Source organism: Saimiri boliviensis, chromosome 10 (genome assembly GCF_048565385.1).
Source record: "Saimiri boliviensis isolate mSaiBol1 chromosome 10, mSaiBol1.pri, whole genome shotgun sequence".
Lineage (NCBI taxonomy): Eukaryota > Metazoa > Chordata > Mammalia > Primates > Cebidae > Saimiri > Saimiri boliviensis.
In genome coordinates, this window is record NC_133458.1 from 112,342,024 (window position 1) to 112,362,924 (window position 20,901).

Consider the following 20,901-nt stretch of genomic DNA (forward strand, 5'->3'; position numbering starts at 1 on the left):
GCAAGCTGTTTTTCTGGCCCCTAGGGCACTGCACAGCTCAGGTATGGAGCAGGTCTCCATGTCTGACAAACAGCTTCTTGTGACCTAGCCCTGGGGAGCCCATGGACTGGGCAGCAGCGACCCAGTTAGGAAGTATTCAAAGAACGTTGAAGATGCTGTGGTCCAGTGGAAAGATCTCTGCGTTGAATCTAAATCTATTCTACCGTAGACTTGCCATGGGCCAGGCAGCATGCTGACCCTTGAGAGGATGTGTGTCCCTCCCCAAAGTGCCCTGGGAGATCCTCAGCAACATGCAGGAGCCCAGGGCTGGTGGCACAGTGGTAGGACCCAGGGTGACTCCCTCCCTGGGGTTGACCTGCTCCTCAATAGCCAGGGAGCCTCCAGCTCTCAGGCTACAGCTGTAGATAGTAATAAATTGACCTCTCGGGTCTGTGGTTGTTCAAAATGTGTGCCCAAGCACCTGCGTGGTGCTCATGCTAAAGTCTCAACTCCTTCCTGGGCATGACAGGATCTGGGGAAGGGTCTTTAGCATATGGAGGCTTGCAACACACAGACATCTCATGTAAAATGTCTTTAGTGACTGTAGCCTTTTTTTTAAAAAAAAATCAAATGAGGAAACAGACCTACAAGGTAGGTCCATTCCCTTATGTGGCCTCATATAGCAGTTTAGTCACATTTTATTCAGGTGTCGTGAGGGATACCTCACAGGCAGAGGGACCGTCGTGAGAATTATGGTGCTGGAGTCGCTTCACTGGGATCACCAGGCTTCACTAAGGAGAGAGAATGGAAACAGGGCCAGGTTCTCCTGTCAGCCTCCATCTGCCGTTCACGTCGGCATAGTCACAGTTACCAGCATGCTCTGGCATTGATGCCCATTTATGGTGTGAACTCGGAGTTTTCTAAATTTGCCAAGATTTCAAATTGTGCTTCTAATGCCACAGATGCTTTGTATTTTGAAGCAATTTTATTTTGAAATGACAATACTTTTCTCTTACTGTTCTAAATTCTTTGGTGTCACTATGTGATAACCTCTTTCCAGAGTCAACAAATTTAATACCCTTCATCTTTTCCCTAATTTAATTTCTTTTGAGCAGGATTCCCCCATCTAGAAAGGGAATGTGGAATGTGCAGGTGCCATTGCTCTGTCTGTGCTCAGATGTGTCTGTGTCTAGGATCTCTTCAGCCTAATAGGATTCACCCTAACAGTTAGTACAGGTGTCCCGAAACTACGGCCCACGGGCCGCATGTGGCCCCCTGAGGCCATTTATCCGGCCCACCACCGCACTTCAGGAAGGGGCACCTCTTTCATTGGTGGTCAGTGAGAGGCGCACAGTATGTGGCGGCCCTCCAACGATCTGAGGGACAGTGAACTAACTGGCCCCCTGTGTAAAAAGTTTGGGGACGCCTGAGTTAGTAATTGTGACATCTCATAGGCGGATAGCATTAGCATGGTCTCTGGTCATAAGAGTGAATTTGGTGACACACAGGAATGCCTGCAGTCCACTTTTGTCTCAGGAAAGGTCTGAGTGCTGATCTTGACACCCTGTGTTCCCTCTATTGTAAGATCAAGTCTACTAATCTGTCCTTTGCACTCTGGGCATCCTACATCGGGCCCCCATTCAGCCACCCAGTTCCCAGGGTATGAGTGTGGTGGCTGCAGGGTTCTGCAGCTGTCATTTGCCCTACAGCTGGCCAGGATTGTTGAAAGGTTCAGAGGCTTTGTGCAGCTGCCTGCTGAAGTCATCCGTTCTTTTGTTTGGTTGAGGCTCTCCAGCCTCACACCTCCCGTGGGTGGAAGAGGGGGCTTCATGTAGTCTTCTCTGCACCCCTAGCCACTCCATGTGTGCTGCAGGACCTTGTTCTCAAAATGGTCTTTCTAAAGTCTCTGATATGAATTGCCCACAAGAAATTGATAGTAGTGTCAATTAATCTGTAGTATATAGTACACGTCTTTGATAGGCTTGTTGCTGCATCACTTTGGTTTTAAAAAAAGAAAAAGAAGCCAGGTATGGTGGACTGCACCCATAGTTTTTAAGTACTCAGGAGGCTGAGGTGGGAGAATCGCTTAAGCAAGGAGTTTGAGGCTGCACTGAGCTATGACCACACCACTGCACTCTAGCCTGGGAAACGGTGAGACCCCATCTCTAAAAATTAAAACAGGAAAGAGAAAACTCTCTTGTCAGGAAGGTTGTGTTTTATTTAAGGAGAAGCCCTGGTATTGAGAGTCCTGCAGCCTCATCTTCTGGGCCTAGGCTACAGGGTTTTCTGCAACAGGGACCGTGGATCCTATTGGTAGAGTAACTACTGGCCCTGCACAGTCTCTTTTGTCTCTGGTCAGAAGGTCAGAAGGAAGGAGAGATCATCCCCAGCCCTCAGTGTACTCATGGTGGCCACATGAGGAGGGCAGATGTGGAGTCCCTATGAGGAGAGAGGGCCTGCTAGCTCAGGTACAGATGCTTCCCTTAGGATCCAATCTTCCTGATGTCCCCTGCCATGGCCACACACTCAGGCTTGCTTCTGACCCTTGGAGGCTAGATGGTTCCAGAATAGCTACATGTTGGCAACAGCTTAGTTAACCAACTCTGACTGCATCTGCAAGGATGCAGTGGGGAATTCCTGACCGGCGGGTCTACCACTGGACATTCCGAAGTCTCTTCCTCCGTGCCACATCCTGGGTCAACCCTGGATTGTCTGATGATCTAGTTCTTGATGTTGATAACTGGGGTGCTAGGGTATCCTCTCTGCACATCTTCATCAGATGGGGCTTGAGCATTTTACACACCTTCTCTATGACCCCAGGGGGCTGGGGCACTTCCTCTTCATGCCATAGTCAGTGCCTAGTGGGACCATAGGCATTGCAGGCTGTTTGGAATTTGTACAGAGTTCTTGATGGAAAAGGGACGAGATGAACCATGAAAAGCAGCCAGAGCTTTGCTGGGGACAGAAGATGGAGGGTTAGAAACTCAGTCTGTGGAGCACAGTCTTGCAGAGAAATTGGTAGTCACACAGTGCCTCCCTTGGTTCTCTGGCCAGTCATTTTTGCCAGGTGAGTGCCTGAGCCCTGAGGAAGCAGGAAGGCTCTTTGCCTGCAGTCAGAGTCTGCTCTGGGAGAAAGTGCGCAGTGCCTTGTGATCCCCTTTAATCTCTTTATTTTCTGTTTGTAGAAAGTCCATGAGATGCTGAAGAAGGGGTGGGATGCTGAAGGTTCTCCCTTCCGAGGCCAGCGATTCGACCCCGCCATGTTCAACATCTCCCCAGGGGCTGTGCAGTTTTAATGACCAGAAGGAAAGGAAACCCTCACCGGTGGGGAGGCAGAGGCCTTGTCCTCGGCCGCCCTCCTCGGCTCCCCCTGTGTTCTAGGGACTTGTTTGTCTTGTTTACCCCTAGCCATCCTTTCTTTCAATGGTGAACCAGGCCTTCCACCCTGACCTTGCATCTCCAGACTGTTCCAGAGAAGGTGCAGTGCCAGCTGCTATGTGGTGGCCGCTGTGGCTGACACTGAGTGAAGGTGTTTGAAATGCAAGAGAGGATATCCCAACAAATTGGGATCATGTGCTTTTGTCTCCACAGCAACCAGCCACTGCAGGCAGCATGTCTTTCCCCTTGCTCTCTGCTTGCTGTTGTTTTGACGCTATTCTGCTTGCATGTGTTCTGGTTGGGGTGTGGAGTTGCTGGGCTCTCAGGCAAAGCTGAAGTCATTGAAGTGTGTGAAGCTCAGTGCTTGCATGAGGGCAAGCAAGGAATGACTGTGCAACTGTGCCTGGGGCTGCTTTGGGAAGCTCCTTGCCCCTTGACCTCTTTTGGGAGCACTGATGTGGTCTTCTTGCTCATCCCCTTATAAATGTGCTCTGCCTGCCTCAGCGTCATGGTCAGAGCAGTGGAAGCTGGAGCCCTGTTTGCACATTCTAGATGTTGGGAGAAAGCCGAGGTTCTGGGCTCAGGTCCACATGCAATGGGGATTCTGTCTGTTCTCTGACTGTGGCGACCTTGCTTTGGTTCTTATTGACGTGAACCAAGCCTGGCCACCACGGCATGGCATGCCCTGCTTGGCTCCCTGTAAGACATCCTCTTTGGGTTCACTGTGTCAAAGTGTGGGCAGGAGTGGAGAGCTGGCGCCCTCAGGAGGAGACTACAGCATGTCCATCAGCTCATCAGCAGAGCACGCCAGCCACAAGTCCTGAGAAGCCCTGACCTTGAGGGGCTTCTGGGAGAGGAGGAATTTCTGCATCGGGTGTGAAGGCACACTGTCCCACCACAACTGAACCAGAAGACAGTCAAGACTCCCATCCTCTGTGCCAGGTGCCAGACTGCGCTCCCTGGAGCTTATGGCCCCATCTTACCTGTTCTCCAGGGACTGGCTACCACCTCAGGACCCCCAAGCCCAGGCCCTGAGCTATGGCTGCTGATGGACTCCAGCCAGGAAGCAAAGACAAGGTCATGGGACAGGGCCCCAGGCCTATGCCCTGAGTACTCACAGGAGCTCTGGGTGCCTGTCACCGGGAGTATGGTTCAGCTACCACTGGCACTGTCCATTTGCCTGTCCCATTCAGCTCAGGGCATGGATAAGCCACACAGCAGGGCAGTGTACCCTGGCACCATGCACAGCCAGCAAGAATCAAGGCCTGCAGATGCTAAGAGAGCTTACCATCAGGGGAAGGACCCTGCCCCTGCACGCTCTCTCTGTGTATACTTGGGTTGCAGGGGCTGTCTAGGAGAGTAAGTTGGTGGTTGGTTTCTGGTTTACAGTGGTGGCTGACAGCCCTTGTAAGAAAGCATTCCTGGGAAGTCTTCTGTAGGTCCAGACTGTTGCTCTGATCATCACGGGAGAGCAGAAGACCCCATGTACTCACTTTGGAATGTGAGAGCCTTGTCTGATATTTGCCACTGAGCTGGTGAAGACCTGCTTAAGAGGCCTCCACCCTGGGGAGCAGAACTCTTGTCATCTATGAGAGGTCCTGAGACAGGCTTTGTCATTTTTTTTTCCTGGAGTTCCCATTGAGGTCCTAGGATTTGCACACCACTGTTTCACAAGAGCTTTCCTGCCTAATGAAAGGAGGCCTTGTGGTGTGTGTCTCCTCTCTTCTCTGTAGTTCCTGTGTTGGCCCCCATTGCAGCCCCCACCCTGTGGGCAGTCTTCCAGAAGTGATAAAGTGGTGTGAGATGCCCTTCACCTTGTTATTTGGGAGACTTTGAGGGTCATTCACTTCTATGGTGACTAGTGTTTGTTTTGCCTGATTTTATATTCTGTGTTGCATTTCTCCCCACTCCCTGCCCTGCTTTAGTCAATGGTAAATGAGTATCTAGAAGAACAGCTGAGGGACAGTATTGGGTATTGGCCCTATGGCAGGAGCAGCCACCCGCATCTGGTCCCAGTGCACACTGTGGTGCTTGGTGTGGTTTTGGAGCGTGTCCCTGCACACCTTGCTCCCGTGAGCCATGCTGTCTGGTGGGTAATTCTCTGCCCTGAGCCACCACCCTGGACTGGCCCAGTCCCCAGAGCTGGCACACCCTGCCTGTTTTCTCTTTTTAGACACAACAGCCGCAGTTTGGCCAGCCACTAAGTCCCACCAGCTGAGGTCCAAGGAAAGCGGGGTGACTCATTCCTCTTGTCCAGGGCCCCAGGAGAGGAGGTGTCCAGCCTGCAAAGCTGTTCCAGTTCCTCACTGTTGGTTTGCAATAAATTGGTATTTAAGCAGTTCTGGGTCTGTGTGTGACATTTGCTGAGACAGTTCTGTCTGTGCATGGTCATTATTATATTCTAGCCTTGAGGTCCCAGACCAATGTGTACACAGCAAACACCAGCATGGGGACTTCTTCGGAGTTGTCTTCTATGTGGTCTGAATGCACTGGGCAAGATCTTACACAGCTTTAGAAGTCCTGTAAGATTTTCATCTGTGGGGTAAGAAAGAATGTAGCTAGAGATCTTACATCCTTTCAAATGGGTTCTGGAATTCTGTAGTTACCAGAAAGTTTAGGGTGAGTGCAGAGTTGGGAATGATTCCACTGGAGGGCCACCTTTGCCCACCAGGCTTCGAGGTTGTCCATGGTCTCCAGGTGCATACCTGCCGTTACCTGTGCTGAGCCCTCGCAATGGGTTTCCTCTAGGACATAACCCGGTGTCTAACACAGAACCCTCCCAGGTGGCTGGCCACTTCCTTCTTCCTCGGTCAGATCATTGACTCCCTCTCTGTGGCCCGCTCCATTCCATGGGTATCCATCTCCGGCCTCCTCCGACCCTGCCCTCCCCAAGGACAGGACCTAGGGATGTGAGAAGTACTTCTTGACTGAATGAAGACTCTTTCAAAGGCAATCCTTGGAATTGCTTAGCATACTCCCAGGGCCAGAAATAACTCGCCAGAAAGGGGAGGCGTATTTGCCCCTGAAGAGTGCAGGAGAGAGAACAGTTGAGAAGTGTTTTGTGTGGAAATGTGTCCAAGAGGCATCAGCTGCTGCACAGAGAACTCACTGCCCAGAACACTGTGCTTGGGGAACAGACCTCACCCCCACCTCAAATCTGCTCCCCACTAGGTCTGTTGGCAGCCAGCTCAGCTGGGGAAGAGACAGTATGGCTCGCTTTGTGAATGAAAAGTACAAAGTTGTCAGTCCAGAACCTGACCAGTCCTTGAAAAACTCCCTCCTTGGTGGTCAGAGGCCCAGCAGCCCATATGGCCCAAGGTCCTGAAGAACTGGGGCTATGTCCCTGGAACATGGGAACTCCCATGGCCCTGAGGCATCCAAACCAGGCTGCTCCCCTGGGAAGTGCTCACTGGATGTCAGGTGCCCCATAGGGACAGGGTCACAAAGCCCAGGGGCTTCCCCTACCAGTCCTGGTGAGGATAGTGTGGTCACTATCTCAAAGAGAAGAAAAATTAATATTCTGTCATTTCAGACTAAACTACACAGCCAGCTCACACTAATTTGGATGTGTTGATTTTACTTTATTTTCTCTTTGTTTCTTCTTTACAACTTTTAGGTTCAAGGTTTCTTACCTGGGCAAATTGGATCATAGGGGTTTGGTGTACAGATAGTTTTGTCACCCAGGTAATCAGCATGATGCCTGATAATGTTGTTTTTTCAGTCCTTACCCTCCTCCCACTTGGTTTTATTTCTTAGTACTGAAAGTTTAACAGAGTGGTCTTACCTCAGAGGGGGGGAAGAAAACCCCCATCACTGGTATCCTTGATGTGGCAGGGGCCTGGTAGGGGTTTTTTGATCTACCACCCATTCCTCTGCACCAAGTGCCTGAAGTCCCCGCTTTGCAAATGGAGACAGCGTCGTACCAGGAAAGACAGGACAAGCTGGGCTACCCCTCACAACTTCTTGCTTCCCCCTTGGAGCGTGATGGGGAGACCAGATCCGATGACAGGGCCAACTGTCACTGAACCCAGCTGGCGCAGGTCTGCCAGGACACTGGGGGGTATGTGCTGGACTTGTTGCGTAAACCCCTGGCATGCTGGCGTTTGCTGTCTTTTCAGTGCTGATGGAGATAGGCACACATGGGGTGTGAAAACATGGCCACCCTCGGGCAGGTTCATGAGGGCACTGGTAGGTACTCGGGTGTATGCTGTCTCCAGGGCCGAGTCTGTTTTCTGTGAAGGGCAGCTTGGGAAGCACTTACAAGAAAGGTGCCTGGACCTGGGAGGGTCAGCCTTCCTGCTGCCTCTCAGTCCTAGGCCTTCTTCCCCAAGCTGGTCAGGACATCAGGGACTTTGTCATCTAACCCTTATTGTCCTACAGCCACAGGAGTAAGTGACACTCCCAAGGCCGTGTGGCTGGTGACTGGGGGCCCAGGCCCAGGATCCTGTTTCATCTGCAGGCCAGTGGTTCCTTGGTTTCCTACTTGCTTCTTAGGGTAGCTACCTCTCAAGCCAACAGCTCCTCTACCTGAACCCAGTCACCTGCCCTCCTTCTCCCCAGAACCAAAGAGCAAGACCAGCTGCCCCAGGTACAGTCCTGGCCATGCCACATTCTCTGTGGCACTATGACCAAGATGAGTGGCAGAGACTGAAATTGTCCAGGGGCAACTGCAGACCCCATCCCAGTAGACTGTTCATCAAAGGACCCTGTCTCAGGCCATCTTAGCCATCCTTGTTGCCCAGCACAGGCCTGGCGCATTCCAGATGATCTGTGTCAGATGAGGAAGGTAGAGGGAGGATCCCCCAGCATTGATCACCCACCAAAACCCTCAACAATCCAGACATTGCCACTGCATTGACCCCATGCCAATAAAAGGGCACTGAGGCTGTTAGGAACCTGCTTTCTCAGGCATTGAGCTGGGGCCTGCCTGCCTGCCTGCAGAGCACTGCCCCAAGTCCCTCTTACTGCAGAGACATCGTCTTGCCTCCCAGTGTGCACTTTGTGTAAGACTTGGGCAGGTAAGGGTCTGCCAGAGGACAGAGAGTGTTGTTGGGGTATGGGAGGGCTTGGAGGAGGCCCTTCTGGCAGGGAAAGGGAGCCCTCAACTCTATTGGACCAGAGAGGTTAGGAAGCTGCTCTGATCACAGATCCAGAGAACTGGGAGTCAGGGCCATCTTGTGACCCCAGTGGTGGTCCCTAGTGGGACTGCTGAGCTCCAGTCTGAGAGTTAAGGAACTCATCAGTGATTGCTTATTGGGATTAAAGACCCAGTGTGTGGAGATCTCATTTACCAGGTATGCCTAGACTGTAGGCAAATCCCATAGATAGTGACCCTTGGGGAAGAGACAGGGTTTGGGATCATCAGAGGCTGAGAGCCCAAGTACCTGTCAGGGAATAGGCTGCAGACTGGAGCTCAGCCTTAAGGTGGGGAAGATTCAAGCACCCTGAGTGACCAACCGCCTTTCTTAATAATACAGAGAAGAGATTTTGTGACTCCAGGGTGACATTTCTAAGCTTGGCATCATGCAAGATGGACTTGAGCTCAATGTGGGTGACCATTAGTCTAGGGCTGTCTCAGTCAGGCTGTCCAGGCAGAAAGGCTCGCGCACCTGGCAGGCAGAGGGTCTAGAGAGGAAGGGGCAAGAGCCCTGAGAAGGGGACAGCCAGGCAAGGAGGCAGAATAAGCCTTGTCTGGACAGTGGTCACATTTTAGTTCCACAGCTTGTCCTCCTACAGCCCAACCAGCCAGGTGAGGGGATATCCAAACCATCCACCTGAAAGCATTCAGGATGCCTGGTGACAAGACCCCAACCACCACGGGCTGTTAGGTCCTGGGAGGAGGGTGTGCCCCAAGCAGATGGTGTGGTGGTAGACACTGTGTCTGTCTCCCTGGGCTGGTCTGTTCATGCTCGACCATTTTCTGGTTTGCTTCCACCTCCAAAGAGGACTCACCATCATACCTTCACATCTCTGCTGAAACTAACCCAGCTCTGCACACCCACCATTCGCCTCCTCCATGCAGCACCTGCTACTGGATATACACATCACCCTCAGGGCCCTGCAATGTGCTCTGGTCTCCCCACCACCATTCATGGGGCCACAACCAGGTCCAGCCTGTCTTTCCTAGCACAAGGTTCTCTAAGCAGTGGGGGAAACTTGGGCACCCCTAAACTCTTCTCCACAGAGGTGGTCAGCCATGCGATGACTTTTTAAGCGTTTGGTATCCCCAGAAACTTAAGGCAACACCAACCACACCCAAAAGTCATGATCTCAATAAACAGGAGCCATTTTGTCCTCTTCGGTCCTCCTAGGGGAGGCCTCTGCATTTGCAGTGACATCTTTGTCACCGGCTGTTTCTGGGATGTGAACGTGTAGCTCATGAAGGTATGCAACAGTAGGTGCTTTTTCTTCATATGAACTTGGCCTTCCTGCCCCTCACCCCAAGGTGGATGTGCCTGGGGTCCCATCCTCCAAGTTCCTCTTCCTTCTGTCTCCTGGGGTCCACTTGTGCAATTCTTGGTGTCCAGACCACTGGGACTTGGACTTCTGAAGGCACTTCACACTGACCCTGCCGAGCAAGTGATGGTCTGCACCCCTATCTGACCACCTGGAGTGGAGAGAGGGCCACAAACTGCTGTCTTGGGCTGTCTGCAGAGTGCCCAGGGGACCTGGGGTTGGAGCCCCAGTGGGGCCAGGGGATGGATGATGATCCTGGGAAATGTGAGTGGACTAGCAGGATACTATTTGGAAAATACACTTGGAAGCTTTAACAGATTATTTGTCTAGACCGTTGGGGTGAACTCCATCTCATAAAAGCAGGTTAGGTTTAGAGGGTCTTGCATGGACTCCTCCAATGTCACAGATTTTAGAAATCATTCGGGAAAGAGTAGTGTTTGGGTAGCAGTATATAAAGACCCCAGTGGCAGAATTGATTGATTCTCCTATAAAGAAGACTTGTAATCCAATTAAAAAAAAAAATTGTTCCCAATAAAGAGTCTTTTAACAAACTGCCGTCAAAGAGCTCCTGCCCCAGCCCAACACTGGAGTTTGCAGACACTCCTGTCTCTAACATAGACCCCTTTAAGACCCACTGTGTCCCCTCCCGGGGCCCTCCTCAACCCCTGCTGCATCTGGGAGCTCCTCATTTGTGATGACACTCTGGGTTTGGTGTTGGAGCCCAGGACAGGGAGGGATGCAGGCCCAGCCCCAGTCCATCCTCAGGCTCCTCCCCAGCATCTGCTGCACACCCTTTGGAAGCTTACGTTAGCCAGAAATCCACGTTAGTCCCCCACAGGCCATATACAGAAACTGGCCTAGTATAAAAAGGGATTGTGAGTCCCTTCTTCAAAAATTAATAGGATTTCAAGACAGCAACAGTAGAGCATTAACTGAGCACAGGGCCCTGGTGACTACCGCACAGGAGTCTTCTCAACATCTCAGGCTCTTCTGCTGGTAACCCCCTGTGGCAGAGCCAGGCACTCTGCAAAGCCCTGGATAGTCGGCAGCCTTCTGAGCTGGCTCTGCTGTCCCCACTCACAACTTTAGAGCAGCTAAGACTCCAGTGACCAACGCCTCCAACCCCTAGCTGCTTTATCTCTGTCCCAACATAACAGCTCTCCAGAATTTTCCATGATATGGTCATTTAAAAAGTTTTTTTTATTTTGTTTTTAAGAGACAGTTTTCCCTGTCTCTTCTGAGTTGCCCAGACTGGACTCCTGGGATCAAGTGATCCTTCTGCTTCAGCCTCCCAAAGAGCTGGGACTGTAAGTACACACCACTGTGCCTGGCTTGATAGTGTCATTTTTCACTGTATGCATATTTGTAAACTAAAAATCAATATCTCTGTCACTTGCTCTTCTTCCTTACCTTCGTGAGCTGTCTGTGTCCTTACATACTCTCCTCCACTCCCCCAGGTGGGGTGTGATATTCCACTGAGTGAATATCACAGTTTATTTAACCACATCCTGTTGGTGAGTACTTAGGTTGGTCCCAGTTTCTCAGCACTACAACAGTGCAGCAGTTGTTCTCAAGTGTGAGAGATTCTCTAGGCATTTCCTGTGAATGGAGTTGCAGGGTCACAGGGCACCTATGCACCCCTCCTGTGAGTGGGTCTTGTTGTTCAGCTCCTAACCATCTTAATGGACTTTGTAATGTTTGCAGTCTTGCTGAGTGTAAAGTTGGATTGCCCGTGCACTTCCTTTGTCATGGTGAGGATGAACATCCATTTGTATTTTTATTAGGCATTCAGGTTCCTTCTGTGAATTTTGTTTGTATCTTTTGCCATTTATTCTACTAAGCTGTTGGTCTTTTATTGTTGACTTGTAGGAATGTTCTGAATACAACCCTTGGCAAATTGTATTCCAGAATTCCCAGCCTGGAGCCTGTCTTTGCACTTTAAGCTCTCCTTCTACCCTCTTGGTTCCCCAAGGTGGGAGGTGTTCTTGGGGATCACCCCTTACTCTATCCTCAGGCCACGGAGAGTCGCTAGATACGGACTGGATTTCCCTTACATTTCCCATCTGGACGGGACTGTAGGGCAGGCACATTTCCCAGAGGCAGGGCAGGGCTCTAGGGCATGCATTTGGGATACAGGCTGACTCTACTCCAGGATGGAGCCCAAATTCCCCAGTAAGCCTGCCTGTGCCCAAGGCCATTCCCTCAGGTTTAGTCACCTGCTTCCCTGGCTGTGGCTGGTGGCAGCACCCAAGCCATCTGTGTTGCAGACGGTCCTGTTCACGACCTGTCGGACGACCAGATGAGCAGTCTCTCCCACTGCCCACTTCCTCATTGCAGGACTTTAGGGGAAGAAAGCACTAAGCAGTTGAGATAGTCGAAGTTTCTTGTCTTACATCCAGCTTGTGTGGAGAATAGAAAGTGAGTCCCATGAGCAAGACTGGGCCTGCAGCCCTGGGAGAGAACCCCAGCACCACAGGCCCAGCAGGAAGGACTGATCCCACTAAAAGCATCTCTGGCCCCTCCTGGCTCTCAGCCAGGAACCTTCAGGACAAGGTCACCAAAATCCAGAGCCTGGAGCCCCTGGCTGCTTCCCCAGCCGGCACTGGCATCTCCAGCCTCCACCACAGTCTGGGAGAAGCCCCTGACAGTCAGTCAGGGGAGGATGGAAGGGAATTCCATCTAAACAATGAGGAAACCGCTGGGCAAAGAGAATCCACATTTCTCAGATCCATCAGAGAATCACAGTCACATACCCATGCTGCCCCAAAACCAGAGAGAGAGACAGGTGGACACAGAACCACAGCTCACTGGAGCAGAGGCTGCTGTTGGAGCCCGATGGGAAGGAACACGGAAAGGGCAATGAACTGGAGACAGAGAGAAACTCATTTTCACCCAGCTCTGGAATCCTCCACTGTTAAGTCCAGAGAACACGCACTCAACTCTCTGAGAAAGACACCTGCTGAGGGTTAGCTAGGTCCATCTCTTCTCCAAGAACTGACCCTCTCACAGGGGTTGCCCTGCCTTTTGCCTCAAGGAATTAGAGCATTGGTCTTGGGATGTAAGACCAGCACTAAAAGCTGCCCCAGGGCTGAGTGGGCACCTAGGGAGCAGGGTGGGGACAGAGTGGACAGACAAAACACTGGCTGCAGTGTGAGAGGCCGGTGGAGATGCAAAGAGAGAGAGACAGGGAGGGAGAGGGGCATGGAGGGAGGGGGACACTCAGAGATGGACAGAGGAGGGACAGGGAAGGAGAGGAACACTCAGATGGACACAGGAGGGACAGGGAGGGAGAGGAAAACGGACACAGGAGGGGCAGGGAGGAAGATGAACTGAGAGGTGCACTCAGGGAGGACATGGAGGGAGTGTATTTTGGGTGCTCGAGGCAGCCCTGCAGGATTTCAGGGTCCTCTCTGTGTTCAGGATGAACATCCCTGTTTTTAAAGGTTAGTCGTTTTTGTGTCTTGGAGAAAAAGGAGCCCTTGCTTGAGGCCATGTCATGTTTGCTTTGCAGGGCTTTGCTGATTCCCTGGGAATGTCACCTGCCACTGGCACTTTTGGAGCATGTGGCAGTGGGTTTAGTCCTCAGAGGTGGTCTCACGGTGGCGTTCCAATGGAAGCCACCAACACCTGAGTGGATCAGAGGTGCAATTTTCTGTCTTTCCCTCCCCCACAGGATCAGAACCCGCCAGCAGGTAGGGGGGTGGTGGTGGGGGTGAGTTTGAGAAACACTGCCCTGAACAGTGCCTGAGGTGCATCCCACCCATCCGCCACGTGACAGCTGAGGAAACTAAGGCAGGTGGACGGTGCCTGAACCTAGGTGGAAGATGAGCATCTTCCTAGTGCCATGTCTGACTTTTGGTTAGCAATGGGTTAGGCGCTTACAGAAATGTGGGCTGATGGGTCCACACATGAAAAAGGAGGCAACAGACCCATTCTCTGTAGGAAGAGGGGGCCGTAGATTCACCCCAGGACACGGAGCCCTGCTGAGCGGGTGGGCAGGACAGTGCAGAGCCCACGTGATCTACGCCAGGGCAGCTGATGTGGGAGAGTCCTCACTCCCTCAGAAGAGGAGGACGTGAGGAGCTTCCTGCAGATGCACAAGCTGTTGTGATCTGGGAATTTCAGCATTAGAGACCTCGGGTTCTAGTCAGGGGTAAGGAAGGAAAAAGGGAAACAGGACCCCCAACCATTGGGGCTCAGTTTGAGGAGCTGTCTCTCCTCCTGCCAAGAGGTGGGGCACAGGGGTCCCTGGGGGTGTGGTCAGAGACCCCTCTGCCCCTGCCTTGTGGGGAGGGCCCCCTCATAGCACCCCTCACCCCAGCCCATCTCGCTCCACCTGCCATGAAGCCCTCCAGGCCCCTGTCCTTCCTCTGGGCTCAGAGCCTGAAAAGGAGCCCTCAAAGGGACGCCTGCCTAGAGGGCACCACCCAGCGGTGGGCACAGTAGAGCAGGCCCCAGACTTCAGGCCTGGTCAACACGCTGCTTCTGTTGCCAAACACCTGCCTGTGGATTCAGAGGTGGTGATGGGCACGTGTTGAACCTCTGCTAAGTGGGAGGCAGGCAGTGTGTCTGGTGGCCAGGAGGCATCGGGATGGAAAGTGGATGGCCGCCTCTGCTTCAGCTTGGATTCACCTGCCACAGGCAGCCACACCCGTGTTCAAGATCTTTGTGAGCAACACTGGCCACCGACACCCCACATTTCCCACATCGTGACAAAAGATAAAAACAAAGGACTCTGCCATCATAACTCAGGGAGGACTGGGCTCTGGTGGACTCCACAGGGCCCAGGGAGCAGGCTGGGCTTAGGTTGGATCCTGGGGGTGCTGGGACCCCTCAGAGGGGGTAGGGTCCTGGAGATATGGATGAGAAAGGAGAGTGGGGACCCTGGATGCTATATCTCAAAGGCCATGTTGTGCTGTTCGGAGTTTATCCAAAATGTCTGAAGGCAGAAGAGAAGAGCAAGGCAGGAGCCAGACCCCAAGGGAGGGCACTGGGAGATAGGGACACCCCAACCCTATTTGGCCCTTGAGAGTAGTCCCACCACTCCAGCTCTGCACAGGCTGAGGCCGCCTTTTCCCTCCCCTGACCCTAACTCCCTTCTCCCCTGCTCCTCTTCCATCTCCTTCCTTTTCTCCTTTTCATAAGCACATGGCTCAGCTCACCTGGTATGGTCCCCAAGGATCCCCAGGCAGGATCTCCTGCTCCACCAGGACATGGGAAGGCAGGTGCCAGAGGCAAGGTGGAGGCCTGGGCCTCAGGTGTACATGGGGTGGCAGGCCCCACAAAAGTACCCTTTGGCCACTAGATGAAGGGGCTGTGACCCTAAAAGCTAAGAACTTCCTCAGGGTCTGCTCTCAAAGGGGGGTGTGTGACCCTCGCCATCACCTCCACACTGAGCAAGGTGGAGCACAACTGGGCTCTCCCTGACTGCTTGCCCAGACCCAAGGCTACCACAGGAAGGTTACGGAGGGGGCCTGGCCTCTCCATGCCCTAGTTTTTTCAGCTGCAAAATGACCAATATTCAGTGGGAAGATCGCCAGCATTGAGCATCCAAAGGCACTGGCAGGCTCCGTGGGGGTCCCACCCCATGAGGACATCAGTGCCCTTGGGAGCACCACCTGCCTCTGGCCTCCAGTGAATGGCCTCCTGCCACCTGGAGCCTGCTGATCCAGGATGAGTGATGCCTGCTGAACCCAACATCACCTGCCCTCAATCCCCACCCCTCTGACCACCCCCTGGCCCACTTCCACTGAACGAGCACACTCTCCTTTTCCCTCCCACAATGCAGCACCCCGGACACACGTCAATGATCCCTCCTTTGGGACCCCTGCTGCCCATGGGCAAGACCTGTTCTGGTTCCCAGCCCAACCCCTCTCTTTTCTTCCCTTTTCTGATCCCCTGCCGTACCCATCTTCACTGTTTACTACACTGCCCTCACCTGAGGAGGGGTGTTGGGGAACCCACACACACTTTAAATTTTTTTAAGTGTGATAAAATATACATAACATAAAATTTACTATTTTATGTTTTTCTTTAACATTTAACAATTTAACCATTTAACAATTTCAAGTATGCAGGCTCTGTGACATTAAGTACATTCACATAGTTGTGCAACCATTGCCGTCATATGGCTCCAGAACTTTTTCATCTTCCCAAACAAACTCCATAACCATTGGAATTTTGATTTGTTGATGGCATTGAAAAAACAAGAGATTTTACATAAAGACCCTAGAGGAAGCATCCCCTGGCAGATAGGTCGTCAGCCTGGTCAGCCTGGCTGCCACACTGCACTGGGAAGAACTGGAGGCTGAGCAAGAGATGCTACCAGGGTCCAGAGGGAGAATGGAGTCAGATTGCCTTGGCAGAGGGAACAGCCAGGTGGAATCCACAAGCAGGTATGTGCACGGGGATGATGGGGGATATAGGGTCTTGAATGGCAAACTAAGGGAATGTGGATAAGTTTGTGGTCAGTGGAAGGTGTGGAGAGCCATCACAGGGGAGGCAGTGTCTTGGATTTAGCACCATGGCAGAGCAAAGGGCTGGGTCAGAGGCAGAGAGGGAGGCATTAGTAGGGAGGGTGGCCTGAGTGCTCTTCACCTTTAGCTGCTTTCTCTCCTAACCCTCTTATCCACCCAGAAAGGCCAGAGGGATGCCCAGGATGAAGGACCTGTCTGAGCTCTGCCTTTGCAGATCACCCAGGTTATCTTCCACACATGAGCAAAGATAATCCTAGAGCGATTTCTGGGATTAAATTTTAACTTCTTATTTTTCAGAAGAAATTTTAATATATAGAGTATGTTTTGATGTACAAACATCATAAAAGATGAAAAAATACTGTCACACAATACTGTCCTTTTAGCAAAATGGGATGATCCAGGATCTTGTGAAATATTGTGTGATGAAGTCCTTCATGCTGAAATGACTTATTGAATGAGAATGTCATATTTCCTTTTTGAAATTAGAAATATATTGTTCATAGTTGATTCTTGAGTTCAAGAAAATTTATCTGGGATGTTATCATTTGAAGACTCATTCTAAGATTTCCCTTGTACTTTCATTTTCATCATTATCATTATCATTAGAGAGTGCTGCTGTCTCTGTCATTTTCTGAATTGCCTAATAATAGTGAATGTCATTCTCTGCAAATTGTCTAATCTTTGCTGATATAGGCAGCAAATGAAAAATTCTGAATCCTCAACTGTATTCAATGAAAGAGCTAAATGAAGCTATCAACAGTCTTCTTTTCTATCTTCTCCTTCTCCTTTTCCTCCTTCTTTTATGAATACAGAAGTTAAACTTTTAAAATCCACATAGTACATAATAATGTACCTAGAAAATAGCAACAAATCTACCCAGTGTGATTATATATATTATTATCACACATTTATATATTGTATATTAATATACATATTATATATATATTTATATAGTATATATTATAGAGATATAAAACATAAAAACATAAAATTTACCATTACAAGCTCTGTGGCATTAAATACATTCACATGGTTGTGTAACCATCACCACAACCATCCAGCTCCGGAACTTTTTCGTCTTCCCAATCTGAAACTCCATTAAAATTTTACTACTACATTAATAAGTAAATTTTGTAAGTTTGAAGAATACAAGATTAATATACAAAGTCAACTGCATTTCTGTATACTAGCAACAAACAAGAGGAAAATAAAAATTTAAATGCCATTTACCATAGAACTGAAAGTATCTTTCAATACTTAGGAATTAATTTCACCAAGCATGTATAGGATCTGTATACTAAAAACCACAAAAAATACCTACCTAAGGAAATTAAATAAGACTTGCTTAATAAAGAGATATATCATATTTGTGAATTGGAAGATCCCATATTGTTAAGCCGTCAATTCTCCCCAAACTGATATTTAGATTCAATGTAATCCCAGTAAAATTCTCAGGAGGGGTTTTTCCCCCTTTGATGGAGACTTTTTATTACAGATTCAATCTCACTGCTCATAATTGGTTTATTCAGATTTTCTATTTCATCTTAGGTTATATGTGTCCAGTAATTTATCTGTTTCTGGTAGATTTTCAAATGTGTTGGCATACGGCTGTTTGTAATAGTCTCTGATGATCCATTGTATTTCTGTGGTATCAGTCGCAATGTCTCTTTTTTTCTTGATTAGTCTAGCTAATGATTTGTCAATTTTGTTTATCTTTTCAAAACACAAATTTTTCATTTTGTTGATCTTTTGTATTTTTAGTCCCAATTTCAATTATTTCTGCTCTGACATTTATTTCTTTTCTTCTACTAACTTGGGGTTTGGTTTGTTCTTGCTTTTCTAGTTCCTTGAGATGCACCAATAGATTGTTTTTTGAAATCTTTCTACTTTTCTGATGTAGGCATTTATTATATAAGCTTTCCTCTTAATACTGCTTTTGCTATGTTCCATAGATTTTGGTATGTTGTGTTTCTATTTTGATTTGTTTCAAGAACATTTTTGATTCGTTAATTTCTTCATTAATCCATTGGGCATTCAGGGGCCTGTTGTTTAATTTCCATGTATTTGTACAATTTTGAAACTTCTTGTTATTGATTTCTAGTTTTATTTTATTGTAGTCAGAAAAGATACTTGATGCAATTTCAATTCTTTTAAAATGGTTGAGACTTGTTTTGTGACCTAACATGTGGTCTGTCCTGAAGAATGTTCCATGTGCTGATGAAAAGAATGCATATTCTGCAACAGTTGGACAAAATGTTCTGTGTCAGGTTCATTTGGTCTAAAGAGCAATTTAAATCCAGAGTTTCTTTGTTGATTTTCTGTCTCAATGATCTATCCAATGCTGACAGTAGGGTTTTGAAATCCCCAACTATTATTATATTGGATTATAATAATACATTAAATTTTATTAATTTTATATTAAATTTTAGGTCTAATATTTGCTTTATATATCTGGGTGTTCTGGTGTTGGGTGCATATATATTTACAATTGTTATATCTTCTTGTGGAATTGATCCCTGTATCATTATATAGTGACCTTCTTTGTCTCTTTTTACAGTTTTTGACTTAAAGTCTATTTAAGTATAGCTGCTCCTGCTCACATTTGGTTTCCATTAGCTTGGAATTTTTTTTTTCTTTTACCCCTTCACTTTCAGTCTATATATGTCTTTATGGAGGAAGTGAGTTTCTTGTTGGCAGCATACAACTGAATCACTTAAAATCTATTCAGCTAGTCCATATCTTTTAAGTAAGGAATTTAATTATTTATATTCAAGTTTATAATTGATAGGAGAGGACTTCTATCATTTTGTTAGTTGTTTGGTGGTGGTGGTTGTTTTGCATATCCTTTGTTCCTTTATTCCTCTCTTACTCTATTTCATTGTAGTTTGGTGGTTTTCTGTAGTGATAAGGTTTGAGCTTTTTTCTCTTTCTCCTTTTTATATCTGCTCTACCAATGAGTTTTATGCTTTTGCATGTTTTCATCATAGTAGTTATTGCCTTTTACATCCAGATGTAGAACTCCTGAGCATTTCTTGTAAGGCTGGTTTACTGGTGAATTCTTTTTTTTACTTATCTGGGAGACTTTATTTCTCCCTCATTTTTAATGCGTTGCTTTGCTGGGTTAATATTCCTGGCTGGCCTTTTTTTTTTTTTTTTTTCTTTCAGCACTTTGAATATAACATTTTATATATTCTGGCCTCTAAGATTTCTGCAGAGAAATCACCCATTTGTCTAATGAGTATTCCTCTATATGTGACTTGGTGCTTTTCTTTTACTGTTTTTGGAATTCTCTCTTTGTCTTTGACTCTTGACAACTTGACTATAATATGCCTTGAAAATGACTTTTTCAGGTTGAATCTATTTGGGAATATTTGAACTTCCTGGATCTAGATGTCCATATCTCCCCCAGACTTGAGAAATTTTCAACTGTTATTTCATTAAATAGGTTTTCTATACCTTTTGGCTTCTCTTCTCCTTCTGAAATTTCCATAATACAAATATTTGTTTGCTTAATGGTATCCCATAAGTCTCATAGGCTTTCTTCACTCTTTCTTCATTCTTATTTATTTATTGTCCCCCTCTGACTGGGTGCTTTCAAATGATTTGTTTTCAAGTTCAGTAATTCTTTCTTCTGCTTGATAAGTCTGCTGTTGAAGCTCTCTGCTGTATTTTTAATTTCATTCACTGAATTCTTCAGTTGTAGGGTTTCCATTTGGTTCTTGTTTTATAATTTATATCTCTTTGCTGAATTTCTCATTCATATTGTAAATTGTTTTCCTCATTTTGTTGAATTGTCTATATTTTCTTGTATTTTGTTGAATTTCCTTAAGATCATTGTTTTGAATTCTTTTTCTGGTAATTAATTGATTTCTTTTTTATTGGGGTCTGTAACTAGAGAGTTACTATGTACCTTTAGCAGTATCATATTTCCTTGCTTTTTCATGTTTCTTGTGTTCCTGCATTGATGTTTGTGCATCTGTTGAGACACAGCCACTTTCAAACTTTCCAGAGTGACTCACAGAGAGAGACTTTCACTTGCAGTTGGGTTTTAGTGTTCTGGCTGGAAAAGGTGTGGTGACTCTGTTTCCAGATAGATGCAGTGATATAGTTTTCTGTGTTGAATGAAGTCTTCAGCTTCATTCAGTGCCAGCAATAACAATGGACACCTCAGTGGCCTAGGCTGTAGAAGTTTGTGGCAGCAGTGTAGGATGTTGATGTCCTCAGTGTCAAGGGCTTTTGGGGCCCTCCTTCCTATTCTCATTTTTTCCCACAGTGGGGGGACCTATCTGAAGGGTTCTGCTTTGCCATCAGGTCTTACACAGCCTTCAAGTAGCTACAGTAGTACTGGGTTCCAACTGCAGGTGCTCACAGTGGCCATGGGCCTGTGGTCCCAGACTCAGCATCTGTGAACCTATTGTAGCACCTGTGTCTTGTGGTACAGGTTCATTCTATGTGGCAGGGTTAGATGTAGGTTGCCCACAGAGTCAATATCTGTGACTCTGAGGCAACCCCTAGCTGCTTGGGCCCAGGGGCTGGGTTATAACTGTGATTCTACCCCTGGGAACAAAGCATAGCACTGGCCTGACTGCTGAGAAGAAGGGCTGCTTTGCAG

The 20,901-nt window shown here is 48.3% G+C and overlaps 2 protein-coding genes across 2 annotated transcripts in view; one reads left to right on the forward strand and one right to left on the reverse strand.

Annotated features, from left to right (window-relative positions):
• The window catches only part of NUDCD3 (NudC domain containing 3), a 107,794-nt gene extending 104,433 nt beyond the window's left edge, over positions 1-3,361 (forward strand). Inside the window, exon 6 of the mRNA XM_003930781.4 lies at positions 3,165-3,361. Within this exon, the coding sequence (XP_003930830.3) occupies positions 3,165-3,275 (111 nt within the window). The 3' untranslated portion in view covers positions 3,276-3,361. The remainder of the gene's footprint in view (positions 1-3,164) is intronic.
• The window catches only part of OGDH (oxoglutarate dehydrogenase), a 471,568-nt gene that overhangs the window by 309,948 nt on the left and 140,719 nt on the right, over positions 1-20,901 (reverse strand). The gene's annotated exons all lie outside the window — the stretch shown is intronic.